Raw genomic sequence first — 21,915 nt, forward strand, 5'->3', positions numbered from 1 at the left:
GAATGTTATAGCGATTATTTTGTTGGTGGTTGAACATATTCCTTGGGTGGCATGAAGCATAACGGCATTATGCTAAGCATTGATATGTTGAGCAACTTGAGGCAGAAATAGCATTAGATGATACATACGATTACTTAGTTCAGGGCAATCACGGTGATGAATGAAATCAACTAGTCTAGGAGATCACATTGAGTCGGCAGGGTGAATGTGACTGGATGTATTATATATATGACATGGGTATCAAGTATATCCGGTAAAATAAATGCTTGTGAATCGTGATGTAATCAAAGTCGTGAAGATCATTACTGCTTGGTTGAGCCACTCATATCTAACCAGGCCTCGCATCGCTCCCGTTGGCCCTTGTCCACACTCTCCATGGTGTTGTTGTTCAACTGAAAAACTAGACGCCGCTGGTCATCACCCCAGTTCTCCCATCGAGGAGCATCCTCGTCACGGTGAGTGTTTGGGTCGAAGCTACGGGCAAAACTGATCCAGTAGTTCTGGACAATAGGGATCATGGGCGCGTTGTAAGTGCGATAACTGGGCCCAGCTTTGGCAGCAGTCATATCAGGGCCAAAGACGGCGGGCGCATTGGAGACATGGGGAACGCCATAGCCGTCGTTGGTGAACTCTTCAATGGCAACATTATAGCGATAGGACCAGATGGTCTTGGGGTCGGCGTGCTCAGCGAAGGCGTTGAGGATGTTGTTTGTAGGGCATATGAAGGTTACTTCGCCGTATGCACGCGAGGCTGAGGGGAACCAAGTATCGTGTTTTGCGATCCTGGGCTCTTGTGGATAGAGGTCGAGAATGGTCTTGGTGTCATCTGTGGTCAAATAGGGGTATTCATTTTGCATGTAGCGTATGAACTGATCTGAGCTGCCTGCGTTGACGGCATAGTTGGATCCCTCTAAGTATGGAATTAGCAGTGCGGCATGGAAATGGGTCCAGACACATACCGTTTGTACAAGAGCCCGATAGCAGTGGCACCCTGACGAATTCGCCCTTCTCGTAGAGCTTAGAAGGCGAGTCTGGAAACATGTCACCATCGGTAGTGGGCGCCCAGTAGAAGTATGATCGATAAGTGCGGCCGTCGAAAGGAGCCTTTGCGTTATGGGATTGAAGGTCTGCTGACTTGATTCCGCGGAGGCACTTCAACGTGTCGTCGGCATCCGCACAGTCTGTGGCGTTGACAACTCGGTCATACTGATATTGTAGATCGTCAGGGCTCGGGAGACCAGGCATGAATGTCGACTCAGCAATGGCGCCAGCAAAAAGACCGTCGTCTTTTCCACCATATGCAACGAGTTGAAGTGCCACAGATCCGGCACCGGCAGATTCACCATGGAGGATGACATGCTCAGGATCACCGCCAAACTCTTCGATGTGTTTCTGGATCCATTTGAGGAGGAATCTCTGATCCATCAATCCTGCGTTGAGGTCGCCATTTTCCTTGACCTCTTTGGAAGCGAGGAACCCAAACATGCCAACACGGTAGTTGAAGTTTACAAAGATGATGTTGTTGTTTGAGGCCGAGATGAGCTGTGTGCCGTTCACGTAGGGAGAAGCGTTCCTAATGTAGCCACCTGATTGGAAGAAGACCATGACGGGGAGTTTTGAGTCAGAGGTTGCATTTGCAGGAGTCCATATGTTGGTGAACAGACAGTCTTCGTCAATGCGCGAGCTGAGGCCGTCGTTGACACCTGGACAGTAAGGGGCGTACTATAGAGAATGAGATGTTGTCGATACGTGATGTGAGCTGAATTGCATTTACCTCTTGAGCCTTTAGTGTTCCGGTTGTGGACTCGGGTTCTTCAGGTGCTTTCCATCGAAGATCCCCCGTTGGGGCTTTTGCATAGCGTATACCGAGATACTCGTGAATGTTGCTCTCGAGGACATTGCCTTGATATTTGGAGTAACCCAGGTCCACAAAGGGACCTTTTCTCTTCTTTACGGGTTCTTCTTTATCGTCATCTGAGCTTTCCCCCTTGTCTTTGTTATTATCATTGTCATCTGAGTTGTTGTCTGGATTATTGCTGGGTTGTGGAGAGGGAGTTTGGTCGGTGTTGTCTTTGGCAGCGGGTTTATCGACATTGTGTTCCTTTGGAGAACACAGGTTTAGTCGTGCTTCAGATTGTATTTACAGACTGCCAAAGACTGTGTGTGCTTGGGTGATCAGTTGCAACATACCTTTTTGAGTCCGTAATACAAGCCCAGCGTCAAGCTCAGTACTAGCACTATTGAGAACACAACTGCACCAATTATGAACCATTTTTTCCGACTGGGCTGTTTTTTTATTGCCGCTCCATCATGAATGTTGTTCGCGTTATTGGGCGTATGTACAGAGTCTTCTTCGGAGACAGGATCCGGCTGTTTCGGAGCGACTGTCATTATAGTTGAGGGCACTCGGTCTCTGGTGTTTTGAATGTGGGTGGTTCAATAACCAGGGGCTTTAGACCTCGGATTATGGCGAGCTGTTTAAGTACGACAGTTTCATTAATACGAGGTCACAAAATAGACAAAGAAATACGAAACAAAGGAGACGAGACTAATTGAGCTGACAATGGGGACCTTTAATACATACGAAGATACCAAGAGTTCCCTCGCCTACCCATACCAAAGGTACTGGGCTATGTAGCTATAGTGAGTGTTGGCTGGCCCATGTAAGTTGAAAGACACCGTTTAGACCCTTGCCTTTTTTTAGTGTTAGTCGGCCGCCACACCCGCGCAGGGGGGCTGCAGGTACTTTAAATCAGCGGGCGGCTAGGTAGAGGTGAAAGTATAGCCAAGAGCCAAGAATCCAGAGTGAATCCGTCTTATGGCCAGGTATCTTGAGGCATTATTGGTTGGATTGGGGGGGGTCGAATCTAAGCGAAGGCACCTCAGAGTTAGAGACAACATCACTACAAGGTAAGTTAGCCCGTGGAATTACAGGTAAGATGCAGTTGGTGATAGTAGGTATTAAAGATACAGGCTACGGACAAGAAAAACGTGGCAGCCATCATTGGCCGAATCTCAGCGCTACTGTAGGAACCCAGGCTAAATCACGATATCCTTGGCCCTGCCCTGTCCTCGGCCGATATCAAGCATAGCCCATATCGTAGCGGGTCCGAGGTCGAGACTTGACCCAGTTCCACAATTTCCCATCATGCGGAAGAGGCGTCCAGGCATTCAATGGGCCAAGTCGTTCCAGGTTGCGGCATGGGCGATAGACCTGGGTTGGGCTCTGCAGTTCTTGGCACTTTGGGGGCATGGCCTGTTTGTTTTCGCAGAGTATTCCTGAACCAGGTCAACAAGGAACAGGCCAAAGGAATGTTAATTACAAGTCCCTCAGAAATCAGAGACAAATGCGCGCATCTAGGTTACACCCGCTCGCCAGTCTATACTTCAGATCATTATGAGAATAGCAGATGCATAGTGATCAATATCGATGTCACTGGCAAATACAATAAGTCTTGATACCAAGACCGGAGACATCTTGTTGCCGCCGACTCCGGGTCTAAGTTAGGTATTTCTACCCCTGCTTTCAATGCCAAGACTCGCCATCTCTTTCAGCCCTTCTTCTTCTTCTTCTTCTTCTTCTTCTTCTTCTTCATAGTAAGAAGAAGAATGCCCAGTATCTGAGTATGTCACTCATAAGGTCCCTGTCATTCAGCGAGCCCGTCTCCGTGGCCGTTGGCCGCATATTCCCCTGTCATCAATCGTCCTGCGCCTTCGGGGATTTCTGTATTAAGCATATTCGTGTTGGTTGCTTCTTACAGAGCAGCGGTCTTATCTTTTGGGTTCATTACTTTGTTGGTTGACTACTGCAGCGCATACTCAAGTGTTTCAGGTGTCAATGTGTTGGACGGGCGGTTGGCTCAGTAGTCCTCGATAGATAGACTGAGATATTCAGAACGCGACAACATCACTGCCGACGTGATAGCCGCCTACAACAAAATGGTTGGCTTCTCGCCGCGAACCCACAGCAGATATTCAACAGACTGTTCTCGCAACGAGCAAGCACAACGAGCATCGACATATGAGTCTACAACCCTGTCAACTTTGAGGCTGTGCATCAAAGATACAGTATGCATACAACGTATCTGCAGCAATGTTCCGATCAGGCTTCATTTCAAGATCCATATATTTACTATACCATAAGCATTAGCTCATTGTTTTTAATCCACAAGGCTGGCTGCAAGGCAAGGATGCTCACCAATTTACCATGTACCCTGTGTTGGCTCAAAAGATTGTTTGTGCCCACCATCAACTGACATGCTCCCATTTGCGAGGAGTTCTCCTCAACTGGCTGAACAGCTGAGGCATTAGCCATTATATCCAAGAAGACCTTTCGCTCAAGACTCAACGTTTGTCTTGGACAATTTCGATTATAGCCATGCATCCTTACTCTCCAAATGCAAGTCGAACAATTGTCAGATCAGATCATTTGGAGCTAAGCCGGAACGTCGAGCAAGTGAAATCACGCCGTCTGCAATTCAAGTCATAATCTACCAAAATCATTCATCTCTAGATGACAGTTCTCCTGCTTAATCTGTTCATGTTCCCTGCCATGCCTTGGAATAGTATGAGCAACACATAGTGTTTAGAGTTTAGATATATAGGAATGTTTCAATGCTGAGGTCAAGTGACAAGCCACTAAAAACAGCCAGTAGTATCTAGCGATTCACCCTTGGCGTCTGAACGAGGCGTTTCTACCACCTCAACGATCCATGCTAGGCCATGGTACGACTATTATTTGTCTCAAAAAATTAGTGATCAACGCTCAGATAACTACCCATACTCAAGCGTCTTCTCCTCTACACATCCCTCACCATGGAGGAAACGCCAATGGGCGAGTCCATCAAGATATCGTGAGTAACCCCCTCATCTAAGCCTACTCCACTTTCATCCGCTGACCCAAATGACTACTACAGCTGTGAACGATGCCGTCGCCGCAAGGTGCGATATACAAGTCTTTAGCTCTTTCATCGACTTCAGAACTGACTCTTCAAAAAGATAAAATGTGATCGAAAACGACCGTGCTCGCGGTGTATCAAGGCTGGCACCGAATGTATCCTCAGCGGTAGCGGAGAGAAGCAACGGTATGACTCTACCTCGTCAGAGTCATGAACTATCACTAACTCTAAAACAAACCAGGCCAATATCTAAAGGCTATGTTCAAGCTCTAGAGGGTCAAGTGGCATCTCTGGAGCTCCTGCTTCGCAAGCTCGCCGTTGCTGACAGCGCTGAGAGAGATGAGATGCTGTCCGAGATAGCTCTCTCACCACCTGCCTCACTCGACATTACACAAAAGTCGCAGATTGACCATGCCAAGTCAAATACTGACCCAAAAGTTGTAGCTGCGCAGGTCCGCTCCGGACAGCTGAGACGCCCTCGATCGAGCCATGCCACTCAGTTCTTTGGCGGCACCAGCGCCTTTCACATCCATCTCTCACAAGAGGTCTCATTATCCCCAGATGAGATAACTACTCACCTCGAATCCAACTCCACACCGCTCATGATGAACATACCGGAAGTGAGCGCTTCCAGCAGCCCGAGAGACCCGAGCTTTGTCTACGCACCTCACGATGAGACTTCCCAGGCGTGCATGGCTGCCTATTTCAAGTATCAATATCAGTTCCATATGCTCATCTACAGAGAGTACTTCTTACGAGACTATGATGTTGGCTCGGGAAGATACTACTCAGATGCTCTGCTCTTTGCTATCTGCTCGCTTGGCGCCATGCAGCTCGACGATTCCCGCTCAGTGTCCGATATCTTTGCCCACCAGGCCCAGCAACTGATCTACGCAGCTCTCGACAGTCCAGAACTCACCACCTTGCAGGCCTTGGCCTTGTTGGGTTACCGTGAGATTGGTGTAGGTCATACGTCAAAGGGCTGGCTCTTTGCTGGTATGGCCTTCCGACTTGCCCACGAGATGGGCCTTCACCTTGACCCAAACAACTGGGACGCTTCAACAGAAGGAACATCAAATCGTGACACGGAGATCCTTAGAAGAGTCTACTGGGCTATATTCATTGCCGACAAGCAATTGAGTCTCTACTTTGGAAGACCACCAGCTCTGCACCCCAGCGAATCAGACGTCCGCAACACTATCAGACTGCAGTACCCTCCAGACTGGGAGGGTTTGCTGGATACATACATCTGTAAAGGTGCTTCGGCAACAGAATTCGAAGACGGAGTTGCCCTTGTTGGATCCTTCATCTACCAGGCAGAGCTGTGCAAGATCGCCCATCTCATGATCACGGATCTCTTCGAGAACCGTCGAGGTAACGTCGACGCCACCGTGGCTGCAGCCAGGTCACGACAAATACACGTGTCGCTCACAAAGTGGCTATCGAGTCTTCCCGGTACTCTACACTGGAACCAATGGACTGTAGGCGTGGTGCAACCCTCGGTGCTTCGTATGCAGTGAGTTTCCCCCTAAGCCGCATCATTTTTGTATACTGACAAGTTAAAGCATGCTATTCCACACAATCATGATTATTCTTCACCGGCCACCTTCGCATATGTACGAGAAACAAGGTATTGCCGAAAGTGAAGACGTGGAGATCTGCTACGAGTCGCTGCAGGCTATCCTGCGCCTGATGAGAACATATTCGCGACACTATCGATTCCGCTCTTTGCCGCTGGACTTTGTCCAGACTCTATCCACGGCAGCTGGAACCATTATGATGAAGAGGTTCTTCCAGGGAGCCTCGTGGGAAGACTCAGACATTGCACGGTCACTCTCGACCGTCATTGACGCAATGGAGGAAGTACAGCACACCTGGCCGTGCATGGGTGAGATCAAAGATTATGTCGTACGGGCACGCAATGCACAGGTTGTGATGCCCCCGGAAGATCCTCTCATTGGGCCAGATCTCATGAACGGCCTAGAGCTGGGCCACAATGTCACGGCTGAGCTCATGGCTCAATGGGGTGAAGAGTTAGGTACACTTGTGACGGACGAGTTCTTGAGTATGCAACTTCAGGGTTCAGAACAAGGCGTGATGGCGCTGTTTGACTTCAACCAATCACCCCTAGGGCCACAGTAGGGATGAGCTGTCGGTTGTAAATATTTAGATGTAGAGCAAGATATATCAGCTGCAAAGCCAGTATTGTATATGAATTCTTAAACAGTAACGCCCAGTCCGTTCCCTTATTTCCCTCAATTTCATCTGAACTGCACAAAATAATTAGGTAAAGTTTATGAAGATTTGAGAATATAGGCATAAGTTTAGACTAAGCTTAGCAAAGCAATCCTAAAGAAATCCTGAAGAAATCCTAAAGCACATCTGATTTGACTCTACAAAGTAGAAGCCCACTCCTCCAACGACTTGTTGATACGCTCATTTTCAGCTACATCTTTAGCCCTGGCCTTTGCCTACTGATAGACTTATGAGTAGGCAAAGCCTTTTCATTGATATCTACTGCCTAATCAGAGGCCTTCATATCTGCTTCTCCTGTAACAGCATGGAGAAGCTGTCTCACAAAATGGACCTTCTGGGCCTATCGATTCAGGACGAACAGGTCGATCTCGGACGGGTGGGCTCTCATATGCCATATATGGACTGTCTTGTCCTGGGGGAGCCAACGGGCTCGCCTGATGACCTGGTTCAGTTTCCAAAGTGTCCAGAAAGGCTCAGTGTTGATGTGTGTGGCCCTGGCAAGGTTGAGGCCCACCCCACCAGCTCCTGCAGTAAGCAGAAGAACTTCTGGTCCACCAGTTGGTAGGTTGAACGTGTACTGAACCCGAGAGCGTTCCTCCAGATTGATAGTGCCATTGTACTCAGCAAGACGGATCCCGAGATTGGGATCTGTCTTGCTGCGCCGTTCAATTGCTTCCTTAGTGATGTCCAAGAAAAGGACAAACTCAGAAACCACAACAATCTTCTCTCCGGGCCAAAGCTTGCGAATATCTCTAATCTTGGTAAGTATACCCTCAACTCGAGGGGAGAAGATTTGAGTTTCCTCCTCCTTTAGAAAGGGAAACCATTTCTCCATGAAACTTAGGCAGCCAAATATCTCCTCCGTCGAGAGCCAGTACTGGAAGCAGGGTGATGATCTTGGTCTAATGGGAGTTGCTCAGAAATCTTCCTCGCTACATGCAATGGCGGACTTGCGGCTTCAGCTTGGGCTCGGCGTAAGAATGACAGCCCAATTCTCTTCCAACGAGGCTCGTCCTGTGTAACACCAAATCTGATGTATCGGATACCGCGATCAGTCTAATTGTTGATCTTCATTACCGACATTCTTGATGTAGCAAAGGAGACTTTAACACGCGCTGAATAACTGGTGGGAGATTTAGGATTGACTTGGGTCTTGCGATTGTCAATTCCCTGAGGATTGTGTTGGGTAGTGCTCTCCGTTGATGACCGGAAATATCGTTGTTCAAAAGAGACTCCCTCGTCGGGCTGCAGGCTGCAGGCTGTTGCCTGTATACATCGAGACGATGACTATGATTTATGTTAGAAAAGTGATCTGACCAGGGAGCATTTGGATAACGTACTAGAGACGTGCGATGGGTGAATCAAAGCATAATATCCTCTTGGATGGGTTAAAGGAAGAGGCATAGAGGGTATGGTGAGAAGCGACAGGACCTTGCTAAGGCTCACATTGGAGGCAGCAATTACGTCATTCATTCAACAGACGTACGGAGTAAATTGGCCTCTGATTCAGCGCGGGCCCATACCTTTATGGAGGGCCTTTTTAAACTGTTGGTGCCATTGTGATGCGTGTCATAAACGTTGTTATTGTATATTCTGATTGTGCATGTGCAATTTTTTTTTTGGCCTTTCTATAAGTGCTGCTGACTACTAGGTAGGTATTGTCAATTTCTACTTACCTATGTTTGAATCGCAATAAGCTCTTCTATAGATATGTACCTAGTTCAAGGTAAGATTGAGAAGAATGTGTAACAAAGATCAAATAAGCAATAAGTTAGGAGCATACAGTCCATTACTATGCATGACGGTTTCGAGAAAGAGAGCTCGCTAGCGCAGGGCATATTAACGAAACCCTTTTGAGACTGTTTTCAAGTGAAGGATACAATACGATGCCAGTCGAGGCAAGAAAGAAGAAGCTAAGGATGGCACAATAGAAGGAGACAGGGTTAAAAGAAAGAATTAAAGTCATATTTAAAATGATCAGCTCAGTAACTACTTTTCATCTTGGTGTCCAGGGTGGCCCTCTAGGGGCGAGAAAACGTCCAACATTTAATGGCTAGGTATAAGTACCTAGGTAGTCTAAAGACTTAATAAGTTATACTGAATTTACTTAAATCTTTTGATCCCTGAGGATACAGGACGGCCGACTACACATATCTACTTTGCATACCTACATACCTAGGTACTAAGTAATAACTTAAGTGTGTGCATTTCCTAAAGAGGAAATGTTTACTCACATGGTAACAACACGGGGAGTACTCCGTACTTACCCTAGTGGAGGAAAGAAAACTCGAAACCTCGATCCTAGATGACAAAAAGACTTAGGTAACTTAGCCTAGGATTAGGGTAGTTTTACTAGGTAAGTTTAGGATCCCTTTGCTAAGTTTATTTGGACATCCTACATCAAGGTCTGATGTTTTCTTACTCCCTGAGGTTACCGAATACCGAAATGCTAGCGCCTCAGCTTAACGTTGTCCCGGCCGAGGTTCGTTTTGCTGCTTAAACTCCAACCGCCAATCTATTAATTAATCATCTGCCTACTTCACCAAATTGTGTTTCCAATCTTTACTAATTCTCGACTTTGGCCTTCATTCGTTTCGCTTTCATACTGCCCGAATAATCAGACCACGTTCGATCCTCCCATCCATCCGTAACACCCCGTGCATGCGCATGCGCGCTCTCTTTTGCCGATCATAAATCATCATGTCCTCCTCCTCTTCAGCATCGTCATCATCATCACCATATCCCTTTGCCACCGCCCCCGACATCATCCGCTCTCACCAAAAGGATGCATACTTCACCGGCCACCTCACACAGATCCTGAGCGACCTGCATCGTCGTCTTCGCGGTGCCCGTCTCACACACGCCCGCGCACCCGAGATCCAGACCCTCGCAACACTCGCCTACTTTGCTCTCACTACAATCCCCGGCAACCGAACTCTCGGCGAGGAGTATTGCGATCTTGTGCAGATAGATGCGCGCGATGGCCAACTCCCTGCTATTGGCCGTCGCGCAGGCTACGTAGCTGCCAGCATTCTCCTCCCCTATATCGCAGCCCGGATTCTCCCTGGACTACGCGCTCGGTTGCGAAGCCTTCTACAGCGCCGGCTAGAGAGCCTTCGCAAACGAGATGACAGTTCGGCGACAGGACGTGAAGCGCGCATGTGGTCTTACCTGGATCAACATCTGGGCTCTTTCACATCAGGCGCTCCTTTCAAGGCCGTTATTCTAGCCCTTTTCTACTTCAGTGGTACATATTACCAGCTGTCCAAGAGACTTCTCTCCCTACGATATGTATTCACACGTACCGTTCCTGACACACCCGATCGTGCAGGATACGAACTCCTAGGTGTACTGCTCGTCATTCAACTTGCGGTTCAGGGCTATACCCATGTTCGATCTACAATTACCGAGTCAGCAGCTCGCGAGCGCGCTGCTTTTGGGGCTTCTGATGATATCTCTTTAAACCATGACGGAGCCTACAACGGCGATAACAACCTATTACTACCCACAGGGGCTTCAAGCTCAAAGGCCAAAGTCGACATCTTTGCTGCCACACACACCCCAGCAGCAGCTGTACCACGTATTCAATTGACTGATGATAAGGTCATGGGCTACATCAAGGGTGGACAACAGAGAAAGTGCACACTGTGCCTGGAAGAGATGAGAGACCCCTCAGCAACACAATGCGGTCATGTCTTCTGCTGGGAGTGTATAGGAGATTGGGTGAGGGAAAAACCCGAATGCCCATTATGTCGCCGTGAAGCCATGGCTCAACATATTTTACCACTGCGTGTGATGTAATAACTTAGATTTGATTGCAAAGATATCCAATTCAGATGAACAAATATTAATATGCTCAATCACATCCTCGATGCAAGATGTAAAAAACAAAACAAAGAGATACCGAGGCTCAGCGCCCATGGGTATCATCAGAGCAGGCTCATGCCGCTATAAAAACGCTCCAATCCTTTCGTGGTATCCATTCCAGTCCATTCCTGTCCGTCCGATGCACCAACCGCCCATTATCTGCCATTCGGTTTCCCAAAGCATAGTCTTGAAAGAATAAATCTCGACACCAAGAAAAATGGTCCATCCTTGCATCCAGCAAGAGATGTCCGTCCGTTCCCTTGTATACATACTATACACAATTACTGATGGACATCCAGGGGCCCCAATACTCGCAACCGCCAGATACACACCTGACGAGCCAGTTGAACCCCTCCGATCTCATCTGTGCCCGAAAACTTGTACACAAAATAAAAGCTTGTCGATAAAGGTATCGTGGAAAAAAACGTTGTCTCAATGCATCATCCTCATAAACTCCTTTAATCCCATGCCCGGTGTCTGTCCGATTTTCGGCCTGATCTTCCAATGCTATTCTTTTTGTTGCTTTGTCTTTGTTTTTTTGTTTGGATTTGAAGTTGGGTAATCACTCAACAGAGAACAATACGATCTCTCCTTGTTCATTCTGTCGAAGCCGGAGGGATCTCCAGAGTTCTTTCTCTTCCTTGCCCTTACCCAACTCGCTGCCAGTAGCCTCGCGTTCTCGGTGGAAACGCTTGAGAACCCTGTTTAAGCTGACGCCCTTCTCACTCTCAGGACCCTTGTCGACAAAGCTGAGGAAGACATCGGCTCGAGGCTTGTAGAGGACGACTTGTCCAGCGCCGGAGTCTGTTTTGCCATCTTTGCTCTGAGGGCGATACTCGATGAGCTGCTGAGGCTTCTTCTCTTTATGGGACTTCTTGGAAGAGGAAGAGCTCTTCTTGGTCTTGCTTGACGACTTGGTCTTCGTCTTCGACTTGGACTTGGGCTTGCTGCCGGCAATCATGCCAAAGAGGCTGTGACCAGTAGAGGCGTGCTTAGAGTGCTTAGAATGTTTGGAGTGCTTTGACTTCTTCAGAGGGCTCACGGGAGAAATTTCCGGGGCGTCACCACCGGAGTAATCAGGGGATGGAGGGAATACAGGACGCATCATACGGTTGATGCCGCCAGTGAGTCCTGAGTGAAGAACTGGTGGGGCATCCGTCATAACCTGGTCGCTAGGAACATCGATGTGTAATCGCTTGCGCTTCTTGTCCTTCTTCTCAGTGCTGGTCCGGCTTTTACGTCTTTCGGATTTTGAAGCGGGTGTAACAAATTCGGCGGCGGGCACCGGGCCACTTCCATATTCGACTGCAGGCTCATCATCGTCATCCATGAAGCCGTATTCGTCGCTCTTGTCCTTAGGTTCGTATCGTACCAATGAGTTGCCTGGCTCCGCATCGAGATTCATGTTGGAAGCATTGGGTGTTTGTCCAGTTCCAACGAGAAACTCAAATACATCGACATGTGGCTCCGGGGCAGCAGAAGGAGGCGTGGGAGCCTCTGGGGGCGGGCCGTTTGGCGATTCATCATCGCTGCTTTCTTCGTACTCGGCCCAGCCGAACTGATCCTCAGGGACGTCTTCAACGTAGGCGTAGTGGCTCATGTTGCCAGTGTTGTTGGGGAGAGTTTGAACTTCAGCCATGGCTTGGTCTTGGGTGTAGTGTTGCTGGTTATCGCTGGGGTGGCTGTGTTTCTGTTTCTTGTTCTTCTTGTCCTTATAAAGCGCGCCTTGGTACTTCTGGTCTTCGGTCATACAACTCTATATGATGTCAGACGATTACACGAGATCAGGGGCTTAATGGCTACCGGAAAGCCTTGTGGTACATACGGTATGTGATCGGTATTGGACGCCAGGGAAATACACCATACAATCAATGCAGGTGAAGGTAGCGCCGCGACAGCGGTTGCGATGAGGATCAAGCTTCTTCTTGGTGAGAACGTCGCCGCAGGCCTGTATGTAGTATGTAAGTTAGTATAACAAAGGACGGAACTGATATAAACTACGGCATGAAGGGTATAAGTGGGATGCAAGACAATGGAGACTCGTTCGATGCGGCGGGGTGGTATACTGGGATATTTGAGGGATACAAGGGGAGGCGAGAGCATGGCAAGACGCTCATGGTGGGCCAGGAGATCGGCATGGGGAAGAAGGGGTGTCCCTTGAAGGAGGCAGTTCGTGACAAGAATGGTGTGGTGGGAGTGATGTCAGGCGTGTATGAGGTTTGTTTAGGGGGGTGGGCATTGGTATTGGCATTGGGACTGGCATTGACGGGAGTGAAGGGGCATTTGTTTGAGAGATATGGGAACGGAGGGGGATAGGATATGAACATGGCTTGAGCGGCGGGAGTCTTTGGATAGCAGGATAACTACTGATCCATGGGAATGGATAAAAAGTCGAGACTTGGCGGGTTGGAGAGCGAACAATGCAGAGAATGCACTTCACCGAATAACGTACCTCACATGAAAAGGAAACCATGACGGCTTAGAGGACACTTGAGTGTCGATGGTTAATAAGATGGGTTTCGCTGTACAGAGAAGAGAAGTAAACCTGCACAACGGTGCAGTTCTGAGAGACGGTCGGTATTTAACGGGAGACAACGCAGATTCAACGTCTTGAAGAGACTGCAGAAGTGCTGGCTTCCAAGAAGCTGAGTGGAGGGGCGCAAGGGCCAGGGGATGAAATGATTCGGCCGAGGGATGGTTTTGAGGCACTCAAAGCAAAAATAAAATCGGGGGCGGTGCTTTTTTCAGAGCTCTGTATGGTCTGGACGAGGTTGCTGATATGACAGGCGCAAAAGACTAGCTGCCGTAAGGTTGCGTTGGGTGTTGCTTGGGCACGACTTGGGCAGCATAAGCTCAACAAGTGATTAGAGGCAAGGAAAACGAGGCGAGATCAAGCAAGAGTCAGTTGCGAGCCCGAGGAATGCGTTGCGCCGACCAAGTGAAAAGGCGGAAAACAAAGTTGGATGTTGACGATAGCACGAGATTGATGGAGGGGCGGGCGGGACAAAGCAGATAGCCCAGCACCAGCAGACGAGATTGAGTGCAGTCAGGTGGAGGGGTCCTTCGAGACCAGGGTCTGTCAAGCCTGAGTCTGAGTCTAAGACTGAGCCTCTCCGAAGAGCACGGTTCTTGCGACGGGTTCCAGCTCCTGAGGATCACGTAGCGTAGCGTAGCGTGATGATGGAGGCGCGGGTAGTGGGCGGGAAAGATGGCGTGTGATCCCAAAGAATTAAATTAGGAGGGCTCCAAAAGCGAGATGGAGGGATGAATATTAGTAGAGCGAAAGTCTCTTTGCAAATGACGAGAATGAACTGCACGCGCGCGCTGGCGAAAAGAGTGGGATGTTGTGGAAGAAGAAAAAAATAGACGCGAAAAGGAGGGCGTTTCATTGATTAGAGTGGATGCTACAGATGGAACTACAGCACGAACCCGCTGTAGCGAACGCCCTGAAAGAGGGCAACCACAGCAACAACTGCAACTGACAGGAACAGGATTAGGGACCCGACAATAAAACACGAGATAACGACCCGACAGGAAGCATCGGATCCTATGCAGAGCAACTCACGCCATAGGAAGTTTGGGGGGCTTGTTACCTGAACACCCAAGCAACCATCATAAACACCATCAACAATCAACAGCCAACTCCAGCAAGGAAATGCTCAAAATAGTTCAGAGCCAGTTCAGTCCAGCCCAACCAAAGCAAGCCTCCAGCATCCTGACTGTCTCAGCCTATGAGTGTGTGTGAGCCCGCTGCTGTAGCGACGCCTGGAACAAAATGATTGGACGCTCATTCATTATTAGTAGAAACCCTGATATTGGGTGCTCATGGTGATGACGATGATGCACACCTCAGAACCAACCCTGGAAACTCTGAAGCCGCTCGCCCTGGATGGGTCTGTTGCTAATCAGAACGCTAGTCCAGCCCGGCATTCCTTCAGGTGTTTGCGTACCATTGGCTGAGATATCAACCCAGACAGGGGCACTTATCAATGCAATGCCGCCCAGCAGGATAGGTTGAGTCTTGATTGGAGACTCTTCGCGCCTGTCAAATATTCCTCGTCCATCACTTGTAGAGGAGAGTTGAGATGGTGTCAGGAGTTTGTACCAGGAGTGTCAGAGGTGAAAGGCACAGCATGTTCCCCTTGCCTAGGGTTCGTGGCGCGCTTATTTCATAACTTATGTGTGCTCGTTTCAAAGGGGCTTGACGCTTGTTCAATTTGATGTTGACGATCATTCAACAGCGTAGTAATGCGCCATCGAGATGCATGGCCTCGCGGTTCGATACGGAGAGTAGTGTGTGCGTACCTGAGCTGTGGATGGACGGCTTTTCTTGCATGCTTTCTTGGCGTTCCATGTCAAACGCCCTGATTTGTCTGTGACATGCTTAAGATGTGCCATGCGTATAACGAGGAAAAGAAGGGGCCTCAGAGCGGCAGCGCTCCAATGGATTCCTGAACAAAAAAGGGACGCAGCACTTCACTACAAGGGTTCTTCACCACCCACTTTGGACGACTTCAACCTGTTCGACAGCGGGAACTGCGGGGCCGATAAAGGGAAAGACGAGGGGAGGAAAAGAATATGATGTTTCTGCCTTTTGGTAAGAGTTATGCGCTGTTCAAGTTGCTTTCTGGTCCATCGTCGATGGACAGCAGCCTCTGGTAGCATGGCTTACAGCTGCCGGTCCATGCTCGTGGTCTGCATGAGAAAGGAATCCAATGACCGTGAGATACGTGCTCAGCTCAGAGCTGCTTTGCTTCGACACCCCCAAAAGGAATACAAATTCCATGTTAGTGTGCAATGACAAAACTAGGTTCAGGGCCGTAGATGCCGTGGCCCCTTGCATAAAACTCTCCTTCTGGCTGGCATGTTTGTTTGTTTGATCTATGAACTATCCCGCCATGCCCACGAGTTTATCATGCCGCTACCCGTCATCTGGCTACAGTATCATACCCCACCAAGCAAGATACGGCACGACAGGATAGCTGCCAGGTACAGGCGGGGGCTTGGTTTGCCTATGTACCTATGTATGTATGTCATAAAACGAGATTGATTGTCCCTCCAGTTCAACCTCGCTCGCCTCATATTCATCTTGGGTGGGTTCAGCAAAATGCGCCTTTATTTCAAGAGTGTCTCGTGGTCTGGTTAGCTCACCAAGCTATGCCTCTAATTATCTAGCTGATGGCACAAAGAGGCTAAACCACCGCGACGGTGGGCGCAGAAAGCCAAGATGAGGCTTGTCTCAGGGGGTATCCCTGATCAGCATAACTGCTGTAGTCCACAAGCAGAGTATCATACGAAGCTGAGGAATGGAGACCCAGCCAGGCTACGGGAAGAACATTTGAAAAACATCAAGGGCCGAGACGAAAGGGACGAGTTGTATAAATTTCCTTATCCGCATTCCTTAGTTTTTATCCCGAGAAGTAAGGATAATTAGCTCTTCGAAAGACAAAGTCCTAGACAATCGTGGACGGGCAGGAAGATACCCCCACCTAGAGCTTGGGAAGGTCGTCGCAGAGGATGCGAGATATTGTTTCATCGACCAAGAAAAGCAACTCCCTTCTGCCACAATTTGATAGCCAGTCACACATCACATCCCATCACATCCCATCATCGCAAAAGCTAGGGAGATGCTCACTGGCGTCTCGGACCTGGCTACTGAATGGTCTTATGCAGGCCATAGATACGGTCGATCGTTAGCCAGGAACCAGATTGTGATAATGTCCGTCGCTCTGGTATCACATTTGTGAAGTACCCGGATGTCAGTTCATCTTGACTCTTCATCAACATGCATCTGGTTGTACAGTGCAAGCTTCCCTGATTCAGCAACCTTGGGGATCCATGAAAAAGCTATACGTACATACGTATTCTGTGGTACGGGCGGTATGTCAAGATCTTCCCGGATCAACGACTGGCGAGATTGAAGCCCGCTCTTTATTGTTTGTAAACATGATGTTGTTGGTCCGTGACAAACCTAAGCTACCAGCTACCAGCTACCTACGGAGTACAGAATCATGGGTGGATATTGGTAAGCAGACTGAGGACCTCGATCCTGAATGACAGAAATAGTCAGACGAGTTTAGGGTTATTTAGACTATTTTTATAACCATTTAGGATAAACTTAGGATATTCTTTGCTTAGTTATTTTACGCACCCTCATCAAAGGTCTTAGAAGCTCTTTTGTTTCTTCCTGCAAGCTTCCTAGCGTGGTTAAGTCGATTACGGAGTAGGGTACTCCGTACGTTGAGCTCATTTCCACCACCAAGTCCATACCTACCCCTGGTTGGTTGTCATGTGGTTTGTCTTTAACGAGAACAACAGAAGGCTGTGATGATGAAAACCATTTGACAGCTGACTAAAACTCATATATCTCTTCATGCACCTCTGCGATGGCATAGTATAACTATAGCGCCCCCTTGATCTCCTTGTCTCTGCAGATCTGTCTGTTTCGTCGCGTGTATCAGCTTCATTGGTGAGCGTAAGCCAGGAGGCTTCGGGTACCTGAAAGTAGCCCGCCGCAGAGGTACAGCCTCCGCTAAATTAGCGTTGACCGTTACCTGTGCTGCGCCCATGAGAGGAGTATCTTCATTTACCTTTCTCTCCACCTCATCGAGCTGAGATCACTCTATGCCCCACCATCGACCTTTCATGGAATATCCATCTCACCTCCAGAGTCCGAAGTTATCGATATTGGCTGGATTGGTTCCTGTCTAGACATGGATGATGACTTCTAGGCAGATCTATTGTTAAGGTGCTAGCTAATAAGTATTACAACTGTTGCTGGATTCAAAGCCTGAGGATTCGGCCCAGTCATTCGCTTTACTTAATCTTCATTTCTTCTAGAATTTTGGCTTCCCTTCTATTTCTCCTCATGACACCTTTCTAACCCTACCTCGGCCAATACCAAATACCACTCCTTATCAGACGAAATTTTGTTCCCTTGGATATTTTTGGGGTTTTGTATATCGTTCTACCATACTTAAGCATCGTCCCATCCTATTTGTGCTTCCGCGTCTCTTGCCAACCTCGGTATCATCCCAAAGAAGATCTTTCGACCCATGTCATCCTCGTGCGTGGTACTTCCATATGTGGGATCGCCGCCGAAGACAATCCCCAAGGAGCAACAAGACTTCTGGCCTTAGATCAAGCTGTCAAGAATAACTTGTCCAAAGGTCCACCAAAGTCTATACTACGCTTGCCTAATTCTTTTTGTCGCTCTTAGGTACTAGGAAAGCGGACCTAGGCTTTCTTGCTTCGCCTTGACAGACGCCAGGGGCATCTTCAACAAATTCAATCCAGCTTGTTGCTTTTAGGTCTAGAGATCGAGGAGGCACACGCAATATTTAACTACCTTACCTTATTACTTTCCCTACGGTGATTAAGTATAGGTCTAGTTTGGCAACTCCTGTCACGGTGTCACCTCTTCCTTCCTGCCTTGACCTCCCTCAGCAAATCTCGAGCCATTGGATATTTCCAATATCTTGGTGCATGAGGCCTTGATAAACTCAGCATCTTATCATCAGACAGCTTCAATTACCCAGTACTTTTTCTTGGGACAGTCACCGTCTTTTCGACCCTCGCAGTCCGCGACCGCCTACGATCTATACGAACCGATACCATATGCCCCTTGTTGCAGCCTCCGGCCTGTCTCCAGTCTCCGCCGTCAATCACTGTCGGGGGTTCCATCTCCCCATACAGTCCAACTCAGTCTTGGTTGATAGGTAGACAGACATATACGGTCTACCTTCACCTGCACTGCTTCAGCATCTGCATTTGCATTTGCAGCCATATTGTTGTAATGCCCAGCAAACCGACCAAAGCAACCATGTCCAGCTCCAACTCTCCCACATCTCAAACCTCCAACAGCTACGTCGAGCAGACCGTCTCGGTATTGAGCTCGGTCGCCAGCTACATGCGTCTGCCTGCGTTGGCTTCAACGGTACGTCCACTATACTGCAGCTTGGCTGACAAAATAGTCTTGACTGCTGCCATCCATAACTGCCTATCTAGGGACATTTCTAACGTCAATGCGCATACAATAGGGTCTCGCCGCTGTCCTCACCTCATTACTTTACTTTAAACAGAAGTCCGTATCCCAACACCATCACCATTACCATCACCGCCTCCGTCATCATCTCCCCTTCCAACCTCCTCTTTCTTTGCCTGACCCGCATCATCATCAAGCCGAGCCCCGCTAACCCTGCATGTATTAGGGCTCTCATTTACCCGAGTAACATTCCCGCAAATTCTCGCTCAGACGTCCCCAAGCCTTCCGACTTTGGCATCTCAAATTTCGAAGAACTTTACATCCCGACCGACGATGGCGAGAAGCTCTCAGCCTTCTACATCCGTGGCCCTCGCGGCCACAAGAACTCAAACATCACCATCTTGATGTTTCATGGCAATGCTGGCAACATCGGCCACCGGTTACCCATCGCTCGAATGATCATAAACTACATTGGTTGCAACGTTTTTATGCTCGAGTATAGAGGCTACGGTTCCTCAACAGGCCAGCCTGACGAGTCGGGTCTCAATGTTGACGCGCAGACAGGGCTCAACTATCTGCGGCAGCGGGCCGAGACACGCGATCACAAGCTCATGGTTTACGGTCAGAGTCTGGGCGGTGCTGTCGCTATCAAGCTTGTCTCCAAGAACCAGGAAGCGGGTGATATAGCTGGTCTGATCTTAGAGAACACTTTCCTCTCCATCCGGAAGCTGATCCCTTCCGTTGTGCCCCCTGCCAAATACCTTACCCTGCTATGCCACCAAGTCTGGCCCAGTGAGTCGGTTCTCCCCAACATCACAAAGGTGCCTACGCTCTTCATCAGTGGCTTGCAGGATGAGATTGTTCCGTAAGTTCCTCTACACCCTCTCTTACACTACTATCCCTGGTCCTGTGATGATTAAATTTGCATCACCCACAAAAGTTGAAGTACCCTCGTGGTCTTGATATGAAAGCAAATACTCCCTGATGATCGACATTGCATTCTTCTACTGTAGCATAGCGCAATACAGAACACGAAGCTAATTTATGCCAGGCCAAAACATATGAAACAGTTGTATGACCTCTCCGCCGCACCCACCAAGCGGTGGAAGCCTCTCCCAGGTGGTGATCATAACTCAAGCGTCCTGGAGGAAGGTTATTTTGAAGCCATGTCAGATTTCATCGCCGAGGTAACGGGTGATACACCACAAGAGAAGACACGTTTGTAGAGACTGGGTATATCTCGTTTGATATTCCATTATGCATGCATAGCCTTGGTGAAGGAAAGAAAACGCACGGACAGCATACAGCATCACACTCACGATTGACGACACCTCCTTTTTGTATTACACACCTCTGCGAACACTTTCCTTGCTAGTCCATATTTCCGTACACGTTCAACGCTCACAGATAGTGGACTCGCAAACCCCGAACTAGAAAAGAAACTTGGCATTGATGAAACATTGATAAACTATTTTGAGTTTGTTTGCTTGTGCTTGTGGTGGCCTTGGTGGGGGCATCTTGAGCCTCGTGATCACTTTTGACTTGATGTTCGCGTGATACGAAAAAATAAGTAGTTGGTGTTACATCGATGTCTTAAACTATGTATGCAATCCTTTGGATGCCCTCAGGGAGCAAGAAAATATCAGACTTTGATACAAGGTGTCATAAGAAACCCAATAAAAGGTATCCTAGAAGGTATACTAAAGGTATGCCAAACTTATCCTAAACTTAGAATAAGCTACCTAAATCTTTTTGTCATTTAGGACCGAGTTCCTGAGTTGTCTTTCTTCCTCTAACTAGGGTACAAGAAAGCTTCTGGCATTTGATGAGGGCGATCAAATGGAGGGTGTTGAGCAGGATAATGCTGAGAACCACAGTCCTCAGACGAAAGGTGCCGAGGAGAAATGTATTGATGCAAAGATGACCGATGCTGAGGTGGACAAGGCCTGCTACATGAGCCAAGCTGAATAGGTAGAATGTCGTCGATACTCTTCTCAGTTTGTAGGGATGTTCCAAACTGTTCTCCTGCTAATGCTTGCTCCGCTTCAACCTCCTCTACAGCCAGTTTCATCGCATTCATAGCTATGTTACAGACATGAAAGAAAGCACCATTTCCATAGTAGTTATTTTAATTTTAATCACGACGGATGCCAGTTTGGATTGTCGTTTTATGCAGGCGTCTGTTATCTCGACTAGTGTTAGTGAATCATCCTCCAGTCTCTCGTGTAAGCTGAAGCAAGTCTGGACAATGAAACCTTTGCCACATCAACACAGGAGTGCTACAGCCGTCTAACAACATTTTTGAGTCCGTTGGTCAACTGCCTAGCCACCGATATCTTCAGCCGGACAATGCTATCTCCCTTCTCAGTGGGAACCCACGCCTCCTACATTTAGTGTTTGGCTTCTAAACTTATCAAGCATCGTGAAGGCCATGATCATAACCTCAGCAATCTGATGAAATGTTCTGCTTCTGTCTGCGTTCCATTCCTCGGGTCTCTCAAATATCCACTTTCGTAAAGTCGAGTTGGCTAGCAGGTGACAAATCCTTCTATAAAATGCCATTGATTCCTGTTACGTTAATTTGTCCTCAATGACGCCAACAACGACTGCAAGTTTACTTGACTGGAGGAGTCAACCAAGACTTATAATAATGATCCTAAACAATAAAAACACTTAGGTAGACTAAGTCATAAACATGTAGGCAGATTTAGAATATCTTAGGATAGTTTAGGACAATCTCAGTGGACTCTTTAACGTTTATTCTTACCACCTAATTATGGAGTCTTGCGTCTTCTGACAACTTAAGGGGTGTCTTGCTGATGATTGTCTTGTTACTTGATGACTCTGGCACCAAGTTTGTTCTCAGTCGTGGACCAGAAAGGTCATAGAATTGCTTGTACTCCGCGATCA

At 48.2% G+C, this 21,915-nt stretch overlaps 6 protein-coding genes across 6 annotated transcripts; 3 read left to right on the top strand and 3 right to left on the bottom strand.

Annotated features, from left to right (window-relative positions):
• Nucleotides 1-302: 302 nt before the first annotated feature.
• FPRO_04530 (uncharacterized protein) lies at nucleotides 303-2,391 on the bottom strand (the record flags this gene model as incomplete). The annotated part of the gene is made up of 4 exons (XM_031230051.1): nucleotides 303-910; nucleotides 960-1,722; nucleotides 1,775-2,101; nucleotides 2,191-2,391. The coding sequence occupies 4 exons, from the start codon at nucleotides 2,389-2,391 to the stop codon at nucleotides 303-305; spliced, it is 1,899 nt and encodes a 632-aa protein (XP_031080226.1).
• A 2,424-nt stretch (nucleotides 2,392-4,815) lies between these two features.
• On the top strand, nucleotides 4,816-7,040 carry FPRO_04531 (uncharacterized protein; the record flags this gene model as incomplete). The annotated part of the gene is made up of 5 exons (XM_031230052.1): nucleotides 4,816-4,853; nucleotides 4,917-4,941; nucleotides 4,999-5,084; nucleotides 5,140-6,414; nucleotides 6,464-7,040. 5 exons carry the CDS (start codon nucleotides 4,816-4,818, stop codon nucleotides 7,038-7,040), a joined length of 2,001 nt encoding a protein of 666 aa, XP_031080227.1.
• A 454-nt stretch (nucleotides 7,041-7,494) lies between these two features.
• On the bottom strand, nucleotides 7,495-7,989 carry FPRO_04532 (uncharacterized protein; the record flags this gene model as incomplete). Its single annotated transcript, XM_031230053.1, has 1 exon — nucleotides 7,495-7,989. One exon carries the CDS (start codon nucleotides 7,987-7,989, stop codon nucleotides 7,495-7,497), a length of 495 nt encoding a protein of 164 aa, XP_031080228.1.
• A 1,865-nt stretch (nucleotides 7,990-9,854) lies between these two features.
• FPRO_04533 (uncharacterized protein) lies at nucleotides 9,855-10,955 on the top strand (the record flags this gene model as incomplete). The annotated part of the gene is made up of 1 exon (XM_031230054.1): nucleotides 9,855-10,955. One exon carries the CDS (start codon nucleotides 9,855-9,857, stop codon nucleotides 10,953-10,955), a length of 1,101 nt encoding a protein of 366 aa, XP_031080229.1.
• Nucleotides 10,956-11,583: 628 nt separating this feature from the next.
• Nucleotides 11,584-13,494, bottom strand: FPRO_04534 (uncharacterized protein; the record flags this gene model as incomplete). The annotated part of the gene is made up of 3 exons (XM_031230055.1): nucleotides 11,584-12,777; nucleotides 12,847-12,969; nucleotides 13,474-13,494. The coding sequence occupies 3 exons, from the start codon at nucleotides 13,492-13,494 to the stop codon at nucleotides 11,584-11,586; spliced, it is 1,338 nt and encodes a 445-aa protein (XP_031080230.1).
• A 5,349-nt stretch (nucleotides 13,495-18,843) lies between these two features.
• Nucleotides 18,844-20,976, top strand: FPRO_04535 (uncharacterized protein; the record flags this gene model as incomplete). The annotated part of the gene is made up of 5 exons (XM_031230056.1): nucleotides 18,844-18,957; nucleotides 19,061-19,104; nucleotides 19,232-19,870; nucleotides 20,057-20,227; nucleotides 20,814-20,976. 5 exons carry the CDS (start codon nucleotides 18,844-18,846, stop codon nucleotides 20,974-20,976), a joined length of 1,131 nt encoding a protein of 376 aa, XP_031080231.1.
• Nucleotides 20,977-21,915: the final 939 nt, after the last annotated feature.

This window comes from Fusarium proliferatum (assembly GCF_900067095.1).
Source record: "Fusarium proliferatum ET1 genome assembly, contig: FPRO_scaffold004, whole genome shotgun sequence".
Classification (NCBI taxonomy): Eukaryota; Fungi; Ascomycota; class Sordariomycetes; order Hypocreales; family Nectriaceae; genus Fusarium; species Fusarium proliferatum.